The 19,432-nt window shown below is 56.6% G+C and overlaps 1 protein-coding gene and 1 long non-coding RNA gene across 2 annotated transcripts in view; one reads left to right on the forward strand and one right to left on the reverse strand.

Moving 5' to 3' along the window:
- Window positions 1-7,229: 7,229 nt before the first annotated feature.
- Window positions 7,230-10,245, reverse strand: LOC119064078 (uncharacterized). The gene is made up of 4 exons (XR_008390668.1): window positions 10,170-10,245; window positions 9,965-10,041; window positions 7,772-9,793; window positions 7,230-7,661 (listed from the first exon to the last, which is right to left on the reverse strand). It is a non-coding gene; the product is annotated as an uncharacterized LOC119064078 (long non-coding RNA).
- DHRS3 (dehydrogenase/reductase 3) overlaps window positions 9,018-19,432 on the forward strand; it is a 35,765-nt gene continuing 25,350 nt past the window's right edge. The window contains exon 1 of the mRNA XM_037165647.2: window positions 9,018-9,212. Coding sequence (XP_037021542.1) covers window positions 9,018-9,212 — 195 coding nt within the window. The remainder of the gene's footprint in view (window positions 9,213-19,432) is intronic.

The raw sequence follows: 19,432 nt of genomic DNA on the forward strand, positions 1-19,432 counted from the left end.
TGGTTGCCCCAGTGGGGCTTTTCAACAGTAGAGCCTGGGCTGCCAGGCTCGGGTAGACAGGAGGCCAGATGTGGCCGAGGTAACCGAGTCCGGAGTACAGGGGGAGAGTGTGCGAAGCTGAGGGCCTCACGTCTGTCTCGTCCCCCCACCCCCACTGAAGGATGGACAGGGCCGTCTTGGGCATCTCTGAGAGCCTTCTGGGGAACAGCAGAGATGCAACCAATTTAGGGGTGTCCACTGCTGAGAGGCAACGGAGGGGAGACATCAGGGTCCCAAGTTAGACCCTGAGAGTTTCTATGTCCTGCTTGAATGTGCAGAAGCCTGTGGCCCCAGGAAAGTGACTCGACACCTGGGGTCTCAGCATCCCCATCCGTTAGGACTAAAGAAGACAGTACATCTGAGGAACTAGAAATGGCACCCAGGGTGCAGGGAGCTCTCAGTAAACGTTAGCACATCGTAACGACTTAAATCCGTGATCAGGCTCTCACATCTCATTCCAATTCCTTTTCAGTTTCTCAGGGAAATCTGTCTCCCCAGTGACTGTTTCTCATGGACATGAACTTGGTCGGTCCCCACAAACGTACTTCCAGGAAACAGATGCTTCCCTGATTCCTTAGGTCTTCACAGATTGACGTCTGCTGGCTTGATGGTGGTGGGCGTGGGCAGGGACTGGCAGAGCGCAGTCCACAGGCTGGGGCTGGCCCCCACCCTGCTGCCCCAGCTGGGGATTCAGGACAATAACGGGAAGGGAACCTGCCTGTGTGCCGCCCGTGGCCCAAGGGGACGGGAGACATAATTCCACAGAAAATGCTCTCCTGTGTGCGGAAGGTTTGCATGGTCTGAAAGGAGCCTTCTCCCTGCTTTTGGTCTTTACGGTTTTTATTTTTTTAAGGGGTCCAGTCCTATTAGCCAGGCCTCACCAAGGAGAAAAGGAGCCCTTCTGGAAAATGTTCTGTGTTAAAAGAAAGGGCACTTTAGGAGATTTTTAAATGTCTCTGACTGTTGCTGGCCAGTGTCCCTTCCCCCACAGGGATTTTCCCACTTGTCTGAAGCCTCTGGTCCCCTCTCTATGTCTCAGAAAACTCATCCCCCAGGCATCCATCCCCACGAAGACCCTCCAAAGCAGCCCCTTTTCAAGTTCACGCAACACTGGCTTCTGCTGGACCAGGAAATTCTGCAAATCCAACCCTCTCACTCAACATTGCCAGCCGATTCTGCTCTGAGCAAAGTAGCCAGTTGCCCAACAAAGCCATGCATGCATGGGCACGCACGTATGTGTATGCATGTGTATGTGTGCACGTGTGCAGCACACCAGGTCACCAACAGCAGTGATTAAAATCCCACCAACAGGAGTGTCCCTTTGAGGAAAGGTTCCCCCTGGGAGGTCCCTGAGCTGGTGCTCATGACAGCCGGGCCTCCAGGGGTCACTGCCCACCTGCCAATTACCTGGTTGCCATGGCCACCTCTCCTGGACACCCCATGCTGCCCCCTCACCGCTGTCCCTGTGCTCGCCCCTGGTTCGCCCCAGGCCACTCTGGACCCAGCAGCTGAGCACCGCTTCCAGAACATGGATCCCATCCACCTCTTCTGTTCCTGTCACACAGAAAATGAGACAGCAGTCACCCATGGCCTGCGGGGCCGTCCCCCAGCACTTCCCAAACTTTGGTGCGCGCACGAAGGACCTGGAGGTGGCGGTGAAGAAAATGCAGAAGCTAGTTCAGGGGGCCTGGGGTTCAGCATGTCTCGCCCACCTGTGCCAGGTGCCCCCGATGAGCCCCGAGGCCCCAAGGGAAGCCCCGCCCACCCACCTCCTCCCACCGCCAGCCAAGCATCCTCCTGCCCCTGTACTTCCTGTCCCTCCATTTGGGTTCTTCACCCAGATTTCCTCAGGTTTCTCTCTCCACTCCATTCAGATCTCTGCCCCAGTGTCACGTCAGGGAGGCCTCCCCTCGTCACCCTCCATAAACAGCTGCCCAACCTCCCCACCCCTTCACTCTGTCCCCACAGGGACCCCATTTCTCTCTGCCCTGAGCCTGCTTGTATTCTTCCTGGTGGTCTTCTCCTCCTGCCCACAGGGCAGGGACTTTGCTGTTCTTCCCATGGCTGTGTCTCCAACACCCAGGACAGGGCCAGGCACAGAGCGATCACTCAGCAAGTATGTGGTGAGCACATGAGTGAATGAATAAATGCATGAGTGAGGGAATCAGTGAATGAATAAATACAGGAGTGAGGGAATCAGTGAATGAATGAGTGAGTGAATTAGTGAATGCATGAGTGAGGGAATCACTGGATGAATGAATGCATGAGTGAGGGAATGAGTGAGTGAATTAGTGAATGCATGAGTGAGGGAATCAGTGAATGAATGAATGCATGAGTGAGGGAATGAGTGAATGAGTGAGTGAGGGAATCAGTGAATGAATGAGTGAGTGAATCAGTGAATGCATGATTGAGGGAATCAGTGAATGAATGAATGCATGAGTGAGGGAATGAATGAATGAGTGAGGGAATAAATGAGTGAGGGAATGAATGAGTGAGGGAATGAGTGAATGAGTGAGTGAGGGAATCAGTGAATGAATGAGTGAGTGAATTAGTGAATGCATGAGTGAGGGATTCAGTGAATGAATGAGTGAGTGAATGTATGAGTGAGGGAATCAGTGAATGAATGAATGAGTGAATGAATGTATGAGTGAGTGAATGAATGAGTGAGTGAGTGAGTCAATGGAGACACACATTTGAAGGATTTCACTGCCTTTGCTCCCCAGGCTTGGTGACTCAGGGTCTTCGCTGGGTGGACCACAGGTCTGACTTCACTTATGAAACACAAGTTAAAGACAAAATTACCAATCACAAGACGGTGACCTCAGAGCACTCCCCCAAATGCAGAGCCCTTCTGACCGTGGGGCCCTGGGCCACCACACAGTCACACGCTCTCCAAGCCGCCATCCACCCCCAGGCCAGCCCCCACCCTCGAAAAGCTCCCAGTCAGAAAACTAGCGATTACAGTGCGGGGTGACTGTGCCGGGAAGGAACTGTGAGGGCCAAAAGAGGGACCCCCAGGCCAGCCTTGGCTGGGGACAGGGACACTGGGGACTGAGCGGGGAACTGGAAAGAACTTCCAGGAATGAATATTACTTTGCAAAATGAATAGGGATTTACTTGGCCTGGGAGAAAAGGTCCAGGAGGAAAGGCCGCCGGTGGGGGTGGGGCGGAAGGTGCGAGGCCACCCGGGGAGCGCCCAGCCCAGCTGGTCAGCCCAGGAGTGCCGCTGAGTAGCAGCCCTGCCACTCTGACACCTCAGCCAGACGAAGAGGCCCTGGCCAGCAGGGGCCACCTAAGAGCTGGCATCTCTGGAGCTCTGGTATCTAATCCTCTTGTCACTGTCCTCCCTCTGCCAACGAGGACACTGGACATGACGGCTGGGAAGCGGCAGAGCTGGGAGCCCAACCAAAGCTGCCAGAACCCCAATCCTGAACCGTTGGTGGCCAACCGGCACCAGGTGTTAGACTGGGCCTCCGTTCAGCGACATGGTACTTGAGTTCTGGCTGAGAAAGAATTAAGAGCGAAGACTCAAACTAGAAGAGAAAGTGTATTTAGAAGGCCACAGAGGTCAAAGGAGTAAGCGGCAGAAAAATAGGCTCAGGAAACAAGTTATAGAGGAGGGCAGAAGAGGGTCTCCCTCTTCTCTCCCAGGCTCCGGGGAGAGAGAGGCAGGGAAGCCTGGCCAAGGGGGAGGGCTGGGCAAAGGCCGCACTGGGCCCTCCTCTGGTGGGCATTTATCTGGAGGTCTCAGGAGTGACCCCATACAGTACTCATCAGCTTTCCAGGTGTGCCCTCTCAGGGCGTGGTCTTTAGTGATCAGTCCACACCAGGGCTGTGGGGGTTATTGGTCAGTGTATGTCCTGACGTCTGTCAGCTGCGGCGTTGCTCCATCTGGTTTTGATGCTTTTCTGGGCCTGCAGCTGACACACAGCCGAGGTCTAGACATCATCCGCAGGGGTTGACGCTTAAGGGAGTGGTCACGCAGTGGCCTGCATGGCAGTCCCATGAGGCCACTCTTCGGCCCCTTGTCCCACCTCCAGGGAGGTTCGCCACGGGCCTGGCAACAAGCCAGGGGAAGAAAGGTCAAGGAGAGTCTGAACCATGTGACTAGTGATATTTATGAAAGGTCAGGGGGCCTAAACCACAGGAACAGCGATACACTGGGAGGAAAGGTCACTGGGCAGCGAGGTCCTTGTTTTCCCCACGTGGGGTTTTCCACCCTGGTGACCTTCTGTACCTGGCCCACCGTCCTGGCCCCGCTCTGCTGACTGCGGACCACCCGATCACCCCCGCACAGCTCCCCCGCACAGCTCCGCTCCCCTCTGACCCATCTTGCCTCAGCCTCCGTGCCCTCTCCGCCCCTACAGGGGCCGCCCAGATGGAGGGCTGGCTGGCTGGCTGCCTGACAGGGGGGTTGAAGGGGCGAGTGACAGAGGGGCACCCCTGCTCCTCCAGCGTCCGCTTTCCTCCCCGTTAGGTGCCTGTGGAGCTGGGGAGAGCCACCGGCCCAGGTCAGGGAGGACTCAGTGCGAAGGAGGGATGGTTCCTGCAGGGGTGGCAGGTTGGGGTCAGGGGGGCACGGAAGCCTGTGTGCAGGATGGAAAGGAGGAGGGGCCAGGACAGGCAGCACTGTGAGGGTCTGGCACAACCACCTGCCCCCCCCCCCCAACTGCCACCCAGACACCTAGGCTGGGAGCCCAGGGACCTGCCTGTTTGACAAGCTCCCTGAGCAATCCATCCTGTATGTTCTGGGGGAAACCCAAGGATGAGGCAGACAGAGCTAAGCGTTTGTCCACAGTCAAAGCCCACCTCCATCTCTCAGCTGCGTGATCTCGAGGGACTTTCACTTCTCTAGGTCTCAGTTAGTAGAAGGTAGAAGGCAAGGCTTGAGACCCATTTATTTGTCCAGTTCTCAGCTGAGATGGTAACAAGGAAAGCACCTGGTTAAATGACTACATGTGAACATTTGTGTCTTTGGCACTGGGGATACAATAGTAAGTAAAAAAAAAAAAAAAGATGGGGCTTGGCCCTGGGAATGAATGGGGTGTGGGGGAGGACTGGCCACAGCCTGGTGGCCCATCGGGCAAGGGTGGCTCTCTTGGGGGTCCACCTGTAATCCTGGAACTGGCCTAGGGGGGACCAGGAGGCAGCTCCGCTCACCCTATGAAGCCCTCCCACCTCCAGCGCCCACCCTGGGTGGGGAGAGCTGAGTCATGGAAAAAGTTAGCTCTTCAGGCTGTACCCTACTTCCCTCCTCCATCAAGCCCACAAAGGCTCCTTTCACGGTTTTTTTTTTGCGGGGTGGGGGGAGCGGGGAGCGGTGGACAGACTGTGGGGCCCTCTCCCCAGGCTGGGATGTGAAATTTCAAACTTCGCCCTGGAGTTAAATTCCCCACCCCCTGCCCCAAAGGAAACTAAGGGAGGAGGGGATACCAAGAGCAAAGGACCTGGGAATGGGGCGGGGGAGAGGCAGGAGGGTGTGTCCCCTGCAGTTCTTGCTAAAGCCAGGCCACAGGGTCCCTCCAGGTTGGCCTGCAAGCCGAACTGTGCACCCTGTCCACCATTCCCCCCGCCCCCCTCATCTTCCTGGAGAGCTTGGAGGGGGGCTCAGAGGACATGACAGCCCCTCTCCGGAGCATCTGGAGACGGAGAGGCCTGGGGCCCACGGGGATGCCAGACCCACAAACCCACATCCTGAAGGTGGAACAAGTAGAAAAGAAGGTGCCTGCTTCCCGGCCACAGTCCAATCCCACCTCCTGTTAGCAGTGCCTGACACTTACCTTTTTAGTCTGATTTCAGCCCAAACTTAGATGGTTGGGAGAAGCAAGAGGAGCCCCTCTGCGGCCTTGCATGAGTTACTTAGATTTTCGGAGACTCGGTGTCCTCCTGAGAAATGGGCGCTGGGACACCCACATCCCTGGGCTATGAAGGAGATTAAGTAAGAATGTGCGTGAAGGGTGTGATACGGGGAAGCGCAGTTGGGGCTCTCAAACTCCCCACTCGAGCAGAGGTCGTTAGCTAGGACCCTGTGGTCACCCATGGTCACCCGGTTAGTCTGGTCGGGCACCTGAGCAGGGTGGGGGCAGCTGGTGGGGGATCAGGGAGTTACACTGCCGTGTGTACGAGTTACTTAACATCTCTGTGCCTCAGTCTCCCCATAAAGCAGTGCCTGTGTGGGGAGGGGGCGCTCTGTGAGATTCAGGAGCCTTTCCAGGCTTGGAAGGAAGGTAGGTTAAGTTTGCTGGAGGCTGGGGCAGCCTGGAGGCACAGTGTCGCATCCAGGCCACTAGGCGGCCTCGAGGATAACAGATGAGATCGGGCTGAGCGCACCCCTTGCAGCTCGAGACGTTGTGAGTTGTCTACTTGGCAGGCCTCAGCAGACGCCAGCCGCCACGGGGTGGGAAAGGCCTGTCTCTCTAGACTTAGGATCTCTTTCCCCTTTTTACAGACCTGCAAGGTAGGAGGCGGCAGTCACTTCGATGGAGTCCTGACTTTACCGGTGGCCTGGGGGTCTGCAGAAAGGTCCTATTCTGGGGTGTTTGATGGAGGCAGAAGGGAGCCTCATCCTGCACCTCTCTGCTCTCTCTGGCCTGAATGGGGTGGCTGGGAAGAGGAATCAGGTCTGGATTCGGATCCCTCCCTCCTGCACTTCCTGGCAGTGTCACCTAGCAAATGGGGGTTATGGAACCCCACTGCCAGGTCAGTGGGAGATTCAAAGTCAGAACAGAAGCTTTCAGCACGGGACAGAGAGTGACCCGTGAAGCCCACTCTCCCAAACCCCCCTCGCTCTCCCAGCTGCTCTCCTGGTAACGAAGATCCTCCCCTGCAGAACTTCTCCCCAGAACTAGAGGGTCTTTGCTATGGAGGAGGGGTAACCCCCAGCTTCACCTCCCCACATGAGAAAGTTTCTCAAAAAGACTCTGAGGATCCCAGCAGCGTCACCAGGCGGAGCGTCGGCCGAGCCAAACCTGGTGCACCCAGCCCCGCTGAATAAGAACTAAGGGGGCAAGGCCTTGAACATATCTCTCTGCAGAACCGCTGCCCCAGATCACAGGGCAGCTCCCTGGCTCCCCCTCTCTCCTCCCGGCCTGGGCCCATCAGGGGCAGCAGGAAGCAAGTCCCATCAGCACTTTTAACTGGGGCTTCTTTTTAGTGAGTCACCTCCCAGACTTCCTGCAACAGACAGCTCTAAATAGCTGGGTCCTACCCTCCAGTAGGGGAGGCGTTCCCCATGGGGAAGACAGGACGTTGCAAGGTGGGTGCCCAGCTAGGGCAGCCCAAGGAGACCCAAAGAGAGACACTGCTGCCAGCACTCCACAGGGGGGCACTGGTTTAAGGACGTTTTGTTTACAGGCTTTTGTTATTAAGGAAATTGCTGTCAGTCAAGGTAATTCTAGCCCAGATGAGCAATAAATATGCTCCCACCTAATCTTATGGGGATTTTATTGGCACCTTGGGGGCAGAGGTTCCTCTACCCTGCCCACCCTTTCCCCTCACAGCAAAATCCTGCTCCCCAGCTGTTTCCCCATCAACATGAGAAACTCGGAGCAGCTTTAGAAAGTGCATCCAAGTGAAGACAGAAGACGGCTGGGCAAAGGTCGGGGGTGGCTTCCTGGTCCTACCTGCAGTCAGGGGGATGAAATAAATAACATGAAATAAACCCTGGGCGACCTGGTTGGATCAAGGCACGTGCAAGCTCCCCAGACCTGCCCGGAACGCAGGGGCAAGTCACCTGGTCCCCCAGGCGCCCTAGCTCGGAGACATCGTGTCCTGGACAAGGAGGAATGTGTCAAGGAGAGAGCTGGTTCGCAGGAGTCGATTCCAGCGTGTTCGAGTTACCGCTGCGAGTCCTCAGAGGCACCGCCGGCAAGTCCCGGCTTGCAAAAAGGGGAACCAGCCCCGGGAGAGCTGGAGTCGGAGCGAGCGCGTGTGCGCGCCCGCGCGCGCGTGCGCCCCGCGACAGCGCAGGGGGAGGGGAAGCAGCGGCAGCCACTCAGAGGAACGGGAGTGAAGCCTCCGACCAACTTTAACTGTCAATCAGAGTTAATGGGGTATTAAAAAAAATGGGGGGAAAAAGGCCGCCCTCTAGCTCCGCGCCGCTGCCTCCTCGGGAGCGAATGAATAAGGCGGTGCAGACCCGGGCGTCCGATCCACGCGCGCTCCGTAGCCAGGCCCTCTCCAAGTTGGAAAGGACAAAAAGAAGGCAATAAATGCTAACGAGGGAGAGAGAGGGAGCCGGATCGAGCGGCAACTCCCAGACTCTGCTGGAAGAGAGAGGGAGGGAGCCGGAGAGAGCGAGCCCTGCACGTAAAGAAACTGACACCCGGACCCCCCACTTCTGCTGCACGTTGCTGGCAATCAGAGCGCGTTTAAGCAATTTCCTGAGCCCAAGAATAGCAATGAGACGGGAGACTTTCGCGGGCTGAAATTGGGAGCTCCATGCACTTTTCCCCCACTTTTTTTTTTCCTGGAGAAGGGGTGGAGGTGCCGCCACAATTTGGAAACTGCTTTTTTTTTTTTTAATCTTGCACTTTGAAACCGCGGGACTGTAGCGTGGTGCGCGCGTGTGGTTGGTGCCCTTTTTTTTTCCCTCCCCCTTCCCCGGCCTAAACTCCTCTGTCAGCCAGTAAACATTACCTGCGAATTCCCCAGCCGAAGCGGCGGCTGGGGCAAGAAAGTTCTTGTTAGAACTTCCCACCTCTGGCTTCCCCTCCACCCGCCTTACCGTCCCAACCTTCTGAGGCGCTTTCTCTCCTCCCCAGGGGGATTTATCTTTTTTTTTTTTTTTTCCGTTCTTCTTTTTCTCACCCGGTGCTTTGCATTTGAGAGAAGTGAGTTCAAGAGTGGCCAGGTGGGACGCCTCTCTCCCCCTCATTCAGTTTATTTATATTTTTGGAGGTGTTTTATTTATTTTTTTCCATTCCTGTTCGGTCCGTGGAGTTTTGCCCCCCGCCCTGCCCGGCTCCGCGGCGCGGAGGATGATGTGGAAATGGCTGGGCGCGTTGGTGGTGTTCCCTCTGCAGATGATCTATCTGGTGGCGAAAGCCGCCGTCGGACTGGTGCTGCCCGCCAAGCTGCGGGACCTGTCTCGGGAGAACGTCCTCATCACCGGCGGCGGCAGAGGCATCGGGCGCCAGCTCGCTCGCGAGTTCGCAGAACGCGGCGCCAGAAAGGTACGTGGGCAGTGCGAGTCCAGGGGGTGGGAGCCCGAAGGTGAGAAGGGCCCCGGGGGGCACGGGGCGCCCACCTGCTGCCGCGCCGGGGCGCCGAGAGTCGCCGGCCGCCCGACCTCTCTGCGCCACCAGCAAACGCTGAGCTAGTCGGTTTTACCTTGTAAATTTCCCGGGCGCCGGGACTGTCTTTTTTGGCAAGTCCCGAGCTGATCCGCTCCTTGAGGATCGGGGGCTGGCGGGCCGCGCACCCCCACCCCGAAACTTAGGAGACCCACCCATTTCCCACATTCCTCCCTCCCAGAGGAAGGTGCCGCGTCCCCCCTCCTCACTTCCCCTCTTTGCCACCACCCTGGAGAGTGCAGGGTGTGTGCGCTCCTGGGTAGAGCTTGGAGCCAGCGCCTGCGAGCTGGCTCTTGGTATTTTCCTTGGCAACCCGCTTCCCAGCCCCAACCTGGGCGGCTGAAGCTCTGGCGGAGGCACGTAGGGAAGGGGCACTTGGTTTGGGTTCGAAGCGGGGGAAGCGGTCTCTGATGGTCCCGTGTGGCCTGACGGGCATTCGCAAGGCCGAGGTGTCTGGACATCTGGGGAGAGGGACCCGGGAACCGGCAGCTGATAAAGAGCCCTTGTTCTTACCTTCAACTCTGCCCCCCCACCCCCACCCGCCGCCCTCCTCAGAGGGGGGATCCTTCTCTCTAAGCTCTGCCTTTAACTTTTTGGTAGACCCGGCGCCTCTTCCCCCCGTGCCCCCAGACCTGGTGCGGAAGAGTGGGGAGGGTGAGCGGCCGGCTGTCACCCTACTCCGACCGAGCCAGGCTGACTCACCCAAGCCCTGAGAAGAGGAAGAGCAAAAACAGGGAATTCGTTTGAAACTTAAACTGTTGAGAGCTGGGGGTTGGGTGGGGGTGGGGGGGGTGGAAGGGCCAGCAGAGCCAGCTGATCTGACGGGGGGCCACATACCTAGGAGATTAAGTAAATATGTACTGTAGAGAACCAAACCTGCCTGTAATTCCAGGTTGCTTTTGTTTTGTTAAATACTGCCCTGAGATTTACAATTCCTCCGGGGTGGCTGGGACTGGGACTGAACTTTGGAGCCTGAGCTATCAGCCAGAGCTGATTGCCATTAACTCTTCCCTCCCCGGCCGGAGGGGGCCTGTCCTGGCCCAGGGAGCAGGGGTCGGCCGTCCGGGGCTCCTGCCTCTCCTTGGGTGGTTTGGACAGCTGCTTGACCTTGCAGTTGGAAGGGGACTTCGGAAGTGGTGTTAACCCTTGGACACACGGAAAAAGGAGAAGTAAAGCCTGTTCTCAGCGGTTTCATTTCCTTGGGGTGATGGCCCAGGGAAAGACTCCCAAAGCCCTTTGTGGAGGGGGATCAGGAAGGCAGATGATGGTGTCCTGGGGGACGTGGGTTCCGGACAGTCGCGTGTGATTGTCATTCCTTAGCTGTCTGCACCCCACAGAAACTTTTCTTCGGACGCTTCCAGCTGGCCCAAGTCCTGGGTCTCTTTTACTGCGCTTGTAACTGGCTGCAGTGGGCATATGAAGGACTCTTTTAGTCAGTCTGGAAAAACTTGACTGACTATAAACAAGCCTAAATTGAAAGAAGGATGTGACACTGGGGGAGGAGGGGAGAAGAGTGCAGAGAGCCCTGGGAACAGCGCCCACCTCTCTTGGAGGGGACCTGCTCTTCCAGGGAGTGACCCCAGGGCCACTTAGAAGTATGCCTTAAATCAGCACCTGGTCACCAGAAGCAGGACGCACGGGTCCTACGAAACTCCCAGTGCCCTTCACCCTTGCATCTGTCCTCGGAGCAGTCAGGGTGACCGGGAGCCAGCACTCCCTATCACTCATCATGGTCTGACCAATTACTGGAGCTGCTTTTTAATGAGCCGTCCTCTCGCTGCCACCGTGGGAAATTTGGAGTGGAGGCTTCTGGCCTGAGTCCATCTGAGGCCAGGGAGGGGCCCCTGGGACAATCTTCAGACCTAGGGGTGTGTGGGCACCGAGGGGCAAGTGTTGTGGAGTGGGGGATTTCTGGGAGACTGCTCCGTGGGTTGTATGCACAGTGTGGGTTGCGGGGCAGCCCTGGAGGGGCTGGAGAGGGCGGGGAGGGCCCTGCCCAACCCCACAGCCTGCAGTGAGGTCAGACAGGTGGTAGCGTCAAACTAAGGATGACTGTCCTTCCCAGAGTGGAAGCAGAGGCTGCACCTGGGAGTGCTTCTGGTGTGGATTTGGGTGGGATTGGATTCAGAGGGGAAAGCCCCCCCCCCAGAGAGAAAGAAAGAAAGAAGGAAGGAAGGAAGGAAGGAAGGAAGGAAGGAAGGAAGGAAGAGAGAGAGAGAGAGAGAGAAAGAAAAGAAAGAAAGAAAGACTGAGTCTGCAAAGAGCTGGCACATTCAGGAGAGGTCTGTTTACTTTTCAAGGGGGGGTGTGTGACAATCCAGTTTCATATAATGACCTTGAGTCAAAAGGGATTTGGCAATATTTGTGGGCAGTAGTGTGCCTTAGGCTGTAAAGGTGACCCAAATAAGGGTTTTTCTTAAAGGGACACAAAGGCTCCAGGAATTGGGAAGTCCCCCACCTGGAGACAGGTCTCCCTCCCAACCAGGTTCCAGGGTTACCAAGGCAGGGCTGGTCATGGTTTAGGGTCTCCAAGGGGAAGGCTTTCTTTTTTATTTTCCACGTCCTCCTGGAATTCCTCCCACGAAAGCATTTAAAGGGCTTGGGCCCATCCCTCTACCCTGCCGCCGCCCTTGAGGGCTCCTGGCTAGTCAGCTGGCCCAGCTTCCAAAGCCTTTGACCTTGACAAGGTTTTAGCAGGAGGAGGGGAAGGAGGAGTGCACTGTTTGTTTGGAAGTATTTGCAGTGGCTGTTCCAGCCTTCAGTCCAGTATGAGGAAGTGGCTGGACTAGATAGAGCTCTGGCCATGGCTGCCGGCCCGAGAAGGCAGGGGCCACATACCAGGGCCTGACCCCTGGGTTGGGGAGGGGTAGAGCTGGGGCTCAGGGATGCATTTCAGGGAGGTGGTGTGAGAACTGGCCCTCTGCCTTGCTATTCTTGAATTTCTAGCGCATGGGTCTAGAGCCCTGTTCCTAACGCAGCCAGCCAGGGACTAACCTCCTACGTAGATTTGTGAATTCTGCACCTCATCACATCCATTCAGCAGATCCCATATTCTTCCCATTCCAGTCCCTGGGGGGCAGGCCCAGGCCCCGCTGTCCCAGGACAGACATCTCTGCGAGACCTCAGCAAACCTGCTGAGTACCTGGCAGGTGTTGGCGCAGCTCTGGGTCCAGGTTAGGGGGACAGGGAGGGTAGAAGGATGGGCCCAAGCTCTATGTGGACTCCAGATTCTGCCTCTCTCTTCTCCGTCTCCCTTTGTGTCTCTGTGTCCTCTTCTGCTTAGGACACGGTCATTGGATTCAGGGCACATACCAAGTTCACTATGACCTGATGTTGACATCCTCAGCCAGTTACATCCCCAAAGACCCTCGTGAACACAAAAGGGGCCCCTACACAACCTGACGAGCTCAGAGGAGGCCAGTGCGGCGAGCCTTACAAACTCAGACAGAAAGGAACCACAGAGGAAGGTCTGAACGTAAAATTCCTAGCTAAGAGCAGGTCGTCCTGGACTTGACGCTCCCTGGAGTCTGTGAAGGGAGCCTGTCCCTTGTCATGTAGCTCTAGGGGAACGGACCTTTGAAGTGGCAGTTGGCTCCTTTTCCTGTCCCCTCAGGGCATACCCGCTACCCAGAGCAGACATCGCAGAGCCTTCGGGGTTATCTGGTTATCTTGTTGCTGGGGCTCCATCACCGTGTGCTTTGAATGTCAGTCTAAACTGTCCCGTGTTCCGACCAGTGGAAAAGACCCGTGCGTTACTCTGTTTTGCTTTTTATTCAACCCCAAAGATTTCCCCACTCTGCTTTCTCTAGCTCCTAAGTCTATCACCAATGGATTTCTTGTAACCCTCCTTACTCTTCTCCTTTTTATTTTACTTTACTTATTTACTCTTAGAGGGAGAGAGAAAGAGAAGGAGAGAAACATCAATGAGTGAGAGATACATCGACCGGTTGCCTCTCATGTGCCCCCAACTGGGGACCTGGCCCACAACCCAGGCATGTGCCCTGACTGGGAATAGAACCTGCAACCTTTTGATTCACAGGCCATTGCTCAATCCTACTGAGTTACATGAGCCAGGGCATCTTCTCCTTTGATTCTGATGTAAAATAAACTACAAAACTGACATTCTGCATGAGCCATTTTCTCCATCCATTGAGACTTTGCTTCCCAGCAATTGTTCTCAGTTTGGCTCAAATAAGCTCAAAAATGTCTCTACATGCTCGGAAGTCTCTTACATCAACACCCTATTTCCAAATAAGGCCACTTTCTGAGGTTCCAGGTAGACGTGACCTTGCCGGGGCCACTACACAGAGGAAGCCCCGTGGAGCTGCTCATCTAATCAGGGAAGGCTTCCTGAGGGAGGTGGCATTTGAGGGAGCCTTACAGAAGGTCAGGAGCTCCAACCAGAAGGAACATGAGAAGGGAGGGCAACCCAGGTGCAAGAAACCACGTGATCAAAGGCTGCGGACCTGGTTGAAGTTTGGGGGAGGGAGGTGGAAGGCAAAGACAGAAAATATTGCAGAACTTGAGAGGTAAGCAGGGAGTGTGTGTCTCAGACTCCGCATTAGGCCATTTCTGATGGGAACAGGAAAAGGAGGAGAGGAGAGGAGAGGGGTTTGAGCAGGCATCTTGTGGGACCCAGAGTCATCAAGGCCAAGTCCCTGCGTGAAACAATCGATAAGTAATGAAGATCAAGGAGTCTGGGGTGGCCTGGAGGGCATCCTCTCCCTGACGAAGCCTTTGCCGGGAATTTCTGGGAAAAGCACCCGGCTCCTACTTGGGAGCAGGGGCGTAGGCCACCTGTCCTACCTGTGGCATCTCAGGAAAGCCTTTCTGCCTGTGGCAGCCAGTCCCGGGGTCTCAGACAATGGGCCTTACAGTTTGGCCAGTCTCTGGGACTAGACAAGCACCTCCCACTTACTGCCCAGCCTCCTTCCCCTGGGAACAAAATCGGCCACATCCAGGGCCACGCCCCCAGTGGCCTGGCTCACCTGGGCTGGGGGGACAGAGACTGGGCTCTAGGCCGGGCTCTGCCGAGACCCGGAAAAGTCCGTACCAGCTCCAGGCTGCGGCCAGGAAGCACACCTATGTGCTGATCAGCCGGGACACAATGATCGCTGAGGTCCCAGCCTGCTCTAAAGTGTACCCGTCCCAGGAAGAAACCTATTGCCAAGCCCCCTGAGGTGTGAGCAGACTTTGGCAAAAAAGAAAAACAGTTTGTCCTCATTGCGGGTGATCTTAGCCTTGTGTTGCTAGTCATCAGATTCCACTTAATGAAAAATAAGCAGCTGTTAGGAAATGCGCCCTCAGTGGGTAGGACCACCCCCCGCCCATTCTAAACGGCCTCTGCAGCCGCCAGGTAGCCATCTGTCAGAGTTATTTCTTCTCCTGTAGATGTGAATATTCTCAACCCGTAGTTGTCAAGGGAATGAGGGGTCCGGGTTTTCCAACTAGTTAGTTGACTAACGTCACCTGGAACTTCCTGTGTGTTACCCTAAAATCCCCCAAATTGAGTATTTGGGCTTCAGAGCATGCTCGCTAGGTCCAGACCACGGACCCGGAGTTGCCGAGTCCGGCTTTGGTCTGCCCTGCCCATTCAGTGGTTCTCATTCAGGCTCCAGGTGCTTCCGAAGGTCCAGCTTTTCGGAGCCCAGGGCATCGCTGCGCCCTGCACAGAGCCCTGCCAGTCCACTCAAACGCACGCGTCTGCTGTGGGGCCAGTGGGCGCCCATAACACAAGGCGTGGAAACAAGCGCACACCGGGAATCTCGGAAAGGGGGGCCAAGTACCACCACAGGATAGGCAACCGATGGCTGACCGGACTCCTTTAGTCATTCAACAAGCCCGTCACACCCCTCCCGGTGCCAGGCACCATCCTAGCCGCTGGGAACAGGGCGGGGAGCATTGCAGACAAACGTCCCCACTGGAGCTGACCGGTTAGTGAGGGGCAGACAGATAATAAACAGGAGACATGAGATAGTACATCACGTCGTAGCAAGAACAAAGGAGAAAGCAAGGGAGGCAAGGCCCACGATGATACCTTGGACAGAAAGGGGGCACAGAATTCCAGGCAGAGAAGAGGAGGGGCTCTGAGAAGAGAACATGCCCTGGTCTCCCACGTCCCCCCAGTCCCGCCCTGCTCCCTCACCCACCATACTCTCCCCTTCACTCCCTGTGTTCTGGCCACACTGGCCTCCTCGCAGTTCTTCGAAGATCCTCGGGCTCCATCATCTACGTGCACTGTATGTGAGTGTGGTGGTGTGTGTGGCTGTGGCGCTGTGTGGGACGGTGGCACCGCACACGACTGTGCTTGTGTACTGCATGCACAGTGCTTTTTCACTGTCACTGTTTTGCCCAAGCCCAGAAGCAGGTGTGATCAGCGCCCATTGCTAAGACGCTGGTGAAGTGAGGTGCCCCGGATGCTGGGCCCGAGTTAGATTTTGAACCCAGGGTTCCCAGGTTAAAAACTAGGGCCCCTCCTGCCGGAAAAAGAACTCGGCCTGGGCCGCTACCCCGGTCAGGGTCATGGAGAGGTCAAGAGACACGCTGTGAAAAAAATGGGGCCTGGTGCATGGAAGGTTCTGGAGAGAGGTTGATAAGCAGTACAGGAGTCAACAGGATGGGGCGGGACGTGGTTAAAAGTACTTCGACGAAAACATTTTTTACATCACAGAGTAGCGCTATTTGCATACAATGACCGGGCCCCTTGCCAGAGGATTAAGGTCATCAGCAGTCCTCAGGAGGCTGGGCTTCAACGGCTCACAGGCCAGTCGGCAGGAAGGCAGCTCCGCGGCACTTCATTCATTTCACCGCAGTCCAGGCCTCCCATGTGCGAGGAGGGAGCGCTAACTCCTTCCAGATAAACCTGACGGCACCACGCTGGGCTGGGTCTTTTGAAGTGATGGCTAAGAAAAACCCTAGAAAAGGCTTCTTGGAGGAGGTGGCAACTGAGGGGCTGCAGTAAGTCTGAGTCTGTGGCTGGTGTCGGGACCCTCTGAGGATCTGAGGAAGGCACAGACGCCGCACCAAGACGCACGTCTGTACACCGTTGAGGATCCCCCACTGCCACCCCCGTGCCTGTCTCAGACACCAGGCGAAACAGGCCTGGACTAGATCTGGCCAAAACCTGTCTGACTCCTTCCGGCTTGGGTCGAGGTCCAGGACTGGAGCTGAAGGCAGTGGCAGGGGACCTCGTGCCGTCCTGCAACACAGAAGCCAGGACCAAGCCCCGGGTGCACAGGACAGAGCCGGAGCCTGGTGGTGCCAAATGCCAGCACAGGCCACGCAGCTCAAGCCTTCCCGACTGCACTGGCCAGGCCCTGCTCTGGGGAACGTGACCTTGACTTCCCCGTCAGTGGCCTTTCAGGGGCTGGAAAAGCATTCGGATCGAGGAGCCACATGGTCACCTTGTCCACACTGAAAACAGACCCCCACGGGGTGTCCGTGGGGGAGCTGTCTCCCATCTACACCTCCTGCTTCCACACCCTGCGGGCCATCCGAGCCCCTGCAGCCCCCAAGGCAGCCCCCAGCACCAGCTGAGGTCTAGAACCACATTGCAAACTGTTCCAGAGCCCCTGAGGGGCCCCAGGAAGGTGGGACCGTGTGGAGGTGCAGCAGAGTGGGTTCCAAGGGCACCCCCTCCATTTAACTAGATTGACTTCCATTCTATCTGCTCTGTAGCTCAGAATTCCAAGTAAGATTTGGGTGTGTGTTGGTGAAGAATGCCACAGATTTAAAGAGAAGAAAGAATAGGCCTGAAAATAACTGTGCTGATTGGTGTAGCTCCATGGATTGAGCACTGGCCTGGGAACCAAAGGGTTGCCGGTTCAATTCCCCCAGTCAGGGCACATGCCTGGGTTGTGGGCCAGGTCCTCATTGTGTGTTTGCACGAGAGGCAGCCACACAGTGATGTTTCTCTCCCTCTCTCTCCCTTCCCCTCTCTCTGAAAATAAATAAATAAAATATTTCTTTTAAAAAAAGAACCATGCTAGGAAGTCACTCAGGACACGCCCCTCTCCCCGCTGATCCTTCCCTGGATCGGCTGAGGGTCTTCTCGTTGGGTCTCCACCTTTGGCTCTTTCTTTACTCCAAGCCGAGGTAGCTCCTGCACGGAAGTGACCTCCTCTTAGTTTGTGCCTCTGGCCCTCAGGAGAGGGGCCCCCCTCCCACCCCAAGCATATGGAGCCCCAGGCCCTGCTCAGCCCTCAGCTGGGGCCCCTCCGTCATCACTCGGGAGCCCTCGTTCCTCACCCAGGACTGAGAGGCCTCCCCACGGCCCAGCCCAAGTTCAGCTCCCAGCCCTAGGAAACTGACATGGCCGCCTCAGCCCTAAAGCCAAGGGCTGGCACACAGGCCGTGTCAGCGCCACCGGGGTCTCTTGAGTGGCAGAGGCCAGGGCTGCTGGGAACCAGTCCCTGTCCCACAAATCCCTGGGGGCCTCCCAGTGACCCGCTGTGTGACCCTGGACTAGTAGCTTCATCTCTCTGGGCATCGTTTCCCCCATCTGAAAAATGGGGGTGTGCAGATTCGGGGAAATAACTCGTACCACTCCTAGTTCAACTCTGCCCAGTAGGGGTTGGGGGGCACAGTGGACGCCCCCGGCCCCGGTTCCGTGCCGTGTGTCTGTCGGCCCAGGTGCTCTGCTGGGCGTGAGGGACCAAAGGCAAACAGCCGCTGGCCGGACTCACCCTGGGTCTGGGATTCCCCCGGGGGAAAAGGGGGAGTTCTGCCTGGACCACAGGGGCCCTCAGGAATTTCAGCCCTTGACCCTTTCTAGAAATCAGTGGGAGGGCTCAGAGCCTGGTGAGGGACGGCTGACAACAGCCCCTTTCTTCATGGGCAGCGCTGGTCCAGTGAAGGCCCTTTGTGGCCAAGGCGGAGGCTGGCCCAGGGTGGGGCCTCCGCGGAGTCCTGGCTGCCCACCCCCGACAGCCACCCAACTCCCCCGGCGTGGGCATTAGTCATCTTCATCTCTGCGGCCAAGTAACTCAACTGGTCAGGGTTGGGCTTTGGTGAGGTCAAAGTCATGGGTTACCATGGCAACTCACCACGCTTTGTGGCTGCTCATTGCCATGTATCTTCATCAAAAGACTGCTCGGTCCTCAGGGACAGGGGACACATCCTCTTAACTCACTGAGTGTCCTAACCACAGTATCTGGCACGTAGTAAGCACTTAATAAATGTTTGTTGCGTGAGCAAATGCGTGACCCATCCATCACAGCTACTAGAGGCCGTGTTTAGTGAGCACCTACTATAGACCAGGGACCCTTCTAAGCACTTTATAGTCCTTTCTTTCCCACAGTGAGCTCTGTTATCTTTTCACTGGTCCAGATTCTGAAGGTCACTAACTTAAGATCACACAGCTTGTTAAGTGACCAACTAGGACTGAACCCAGGGTATCTGCTTTTGAACCAGTGAGTTCTGGTGCCTCTCGGTCATTCTGTGAGACAGAACAGCCATGTCAACAGCCCCAGCAGTCTGTGCTGTATGTGCCTTTAGCAGCCAGGGTGTGTAAATGGATCAAACGACATTAACTCCAGCTTTCCTGACGGTGGGTCTGGAAGGTCCCCTTGGATTGGTTTGTCGGCTCATGTGACTGGAGGCCTCCGGTAGGTCCAGCTCCGGGCAGGGCTCCAGGGGCTCAAATCGTGTCCTCAGGGCTCAGCCTCTCCCTACGCAGGCCCTCTCTGCCAGGTGGCGGATCACATCTGTCCCTTGCTGCCTCACACCCCCCAGCTCCCATTTAAGTGGACAGACTGGTGTCCTCCACCCAGCAGTCCCAGAAGGTCAAGGAGTTGGGTCTCCCTGGCTGTGACTGGGTCGAGCCCGAAGGACTCACTTGTGGTTCAGTGATTGATTAGCCAGCTGTGGCTCACAGGCTTGTCTCTGAGCCAGGGGTGCTCCAGCCCCAGCCAAGCCATGGTGCTTGTAAGTGGGAGGGGGCTTCTGTGGGGGAATTGGGGCGCTGTTACCAGGAGCAGGGCGATTGCGAGCAGGCATCCAGACCTCCTCCTTGTGGAAGGACAACTCCAGTCCTGAGAGGGAACTTCCAGGATCCTCGGGCCTCCCTGTCAGCCAGTCCTCCAGGGCTAGTCCTGCCCAGC

This window comes from Artibeus jamaicensis, unplaced genomic scaffold (genome assembly GCF_021234435.1).
Source record: "Artibeus jamaicensis isolate MK-2021 breed Jamaican fruit bat unplaced genomic scaffold, CSHL_Jam_final scaffold_847, whole genome shotgun sequence".
Lineage (NCBI taxonomy): Eukaryota > Metazoa > Chordata > Mammalia > Chiroptera > Phyllostomidae > Artibeus > Artibeus jamaicensis.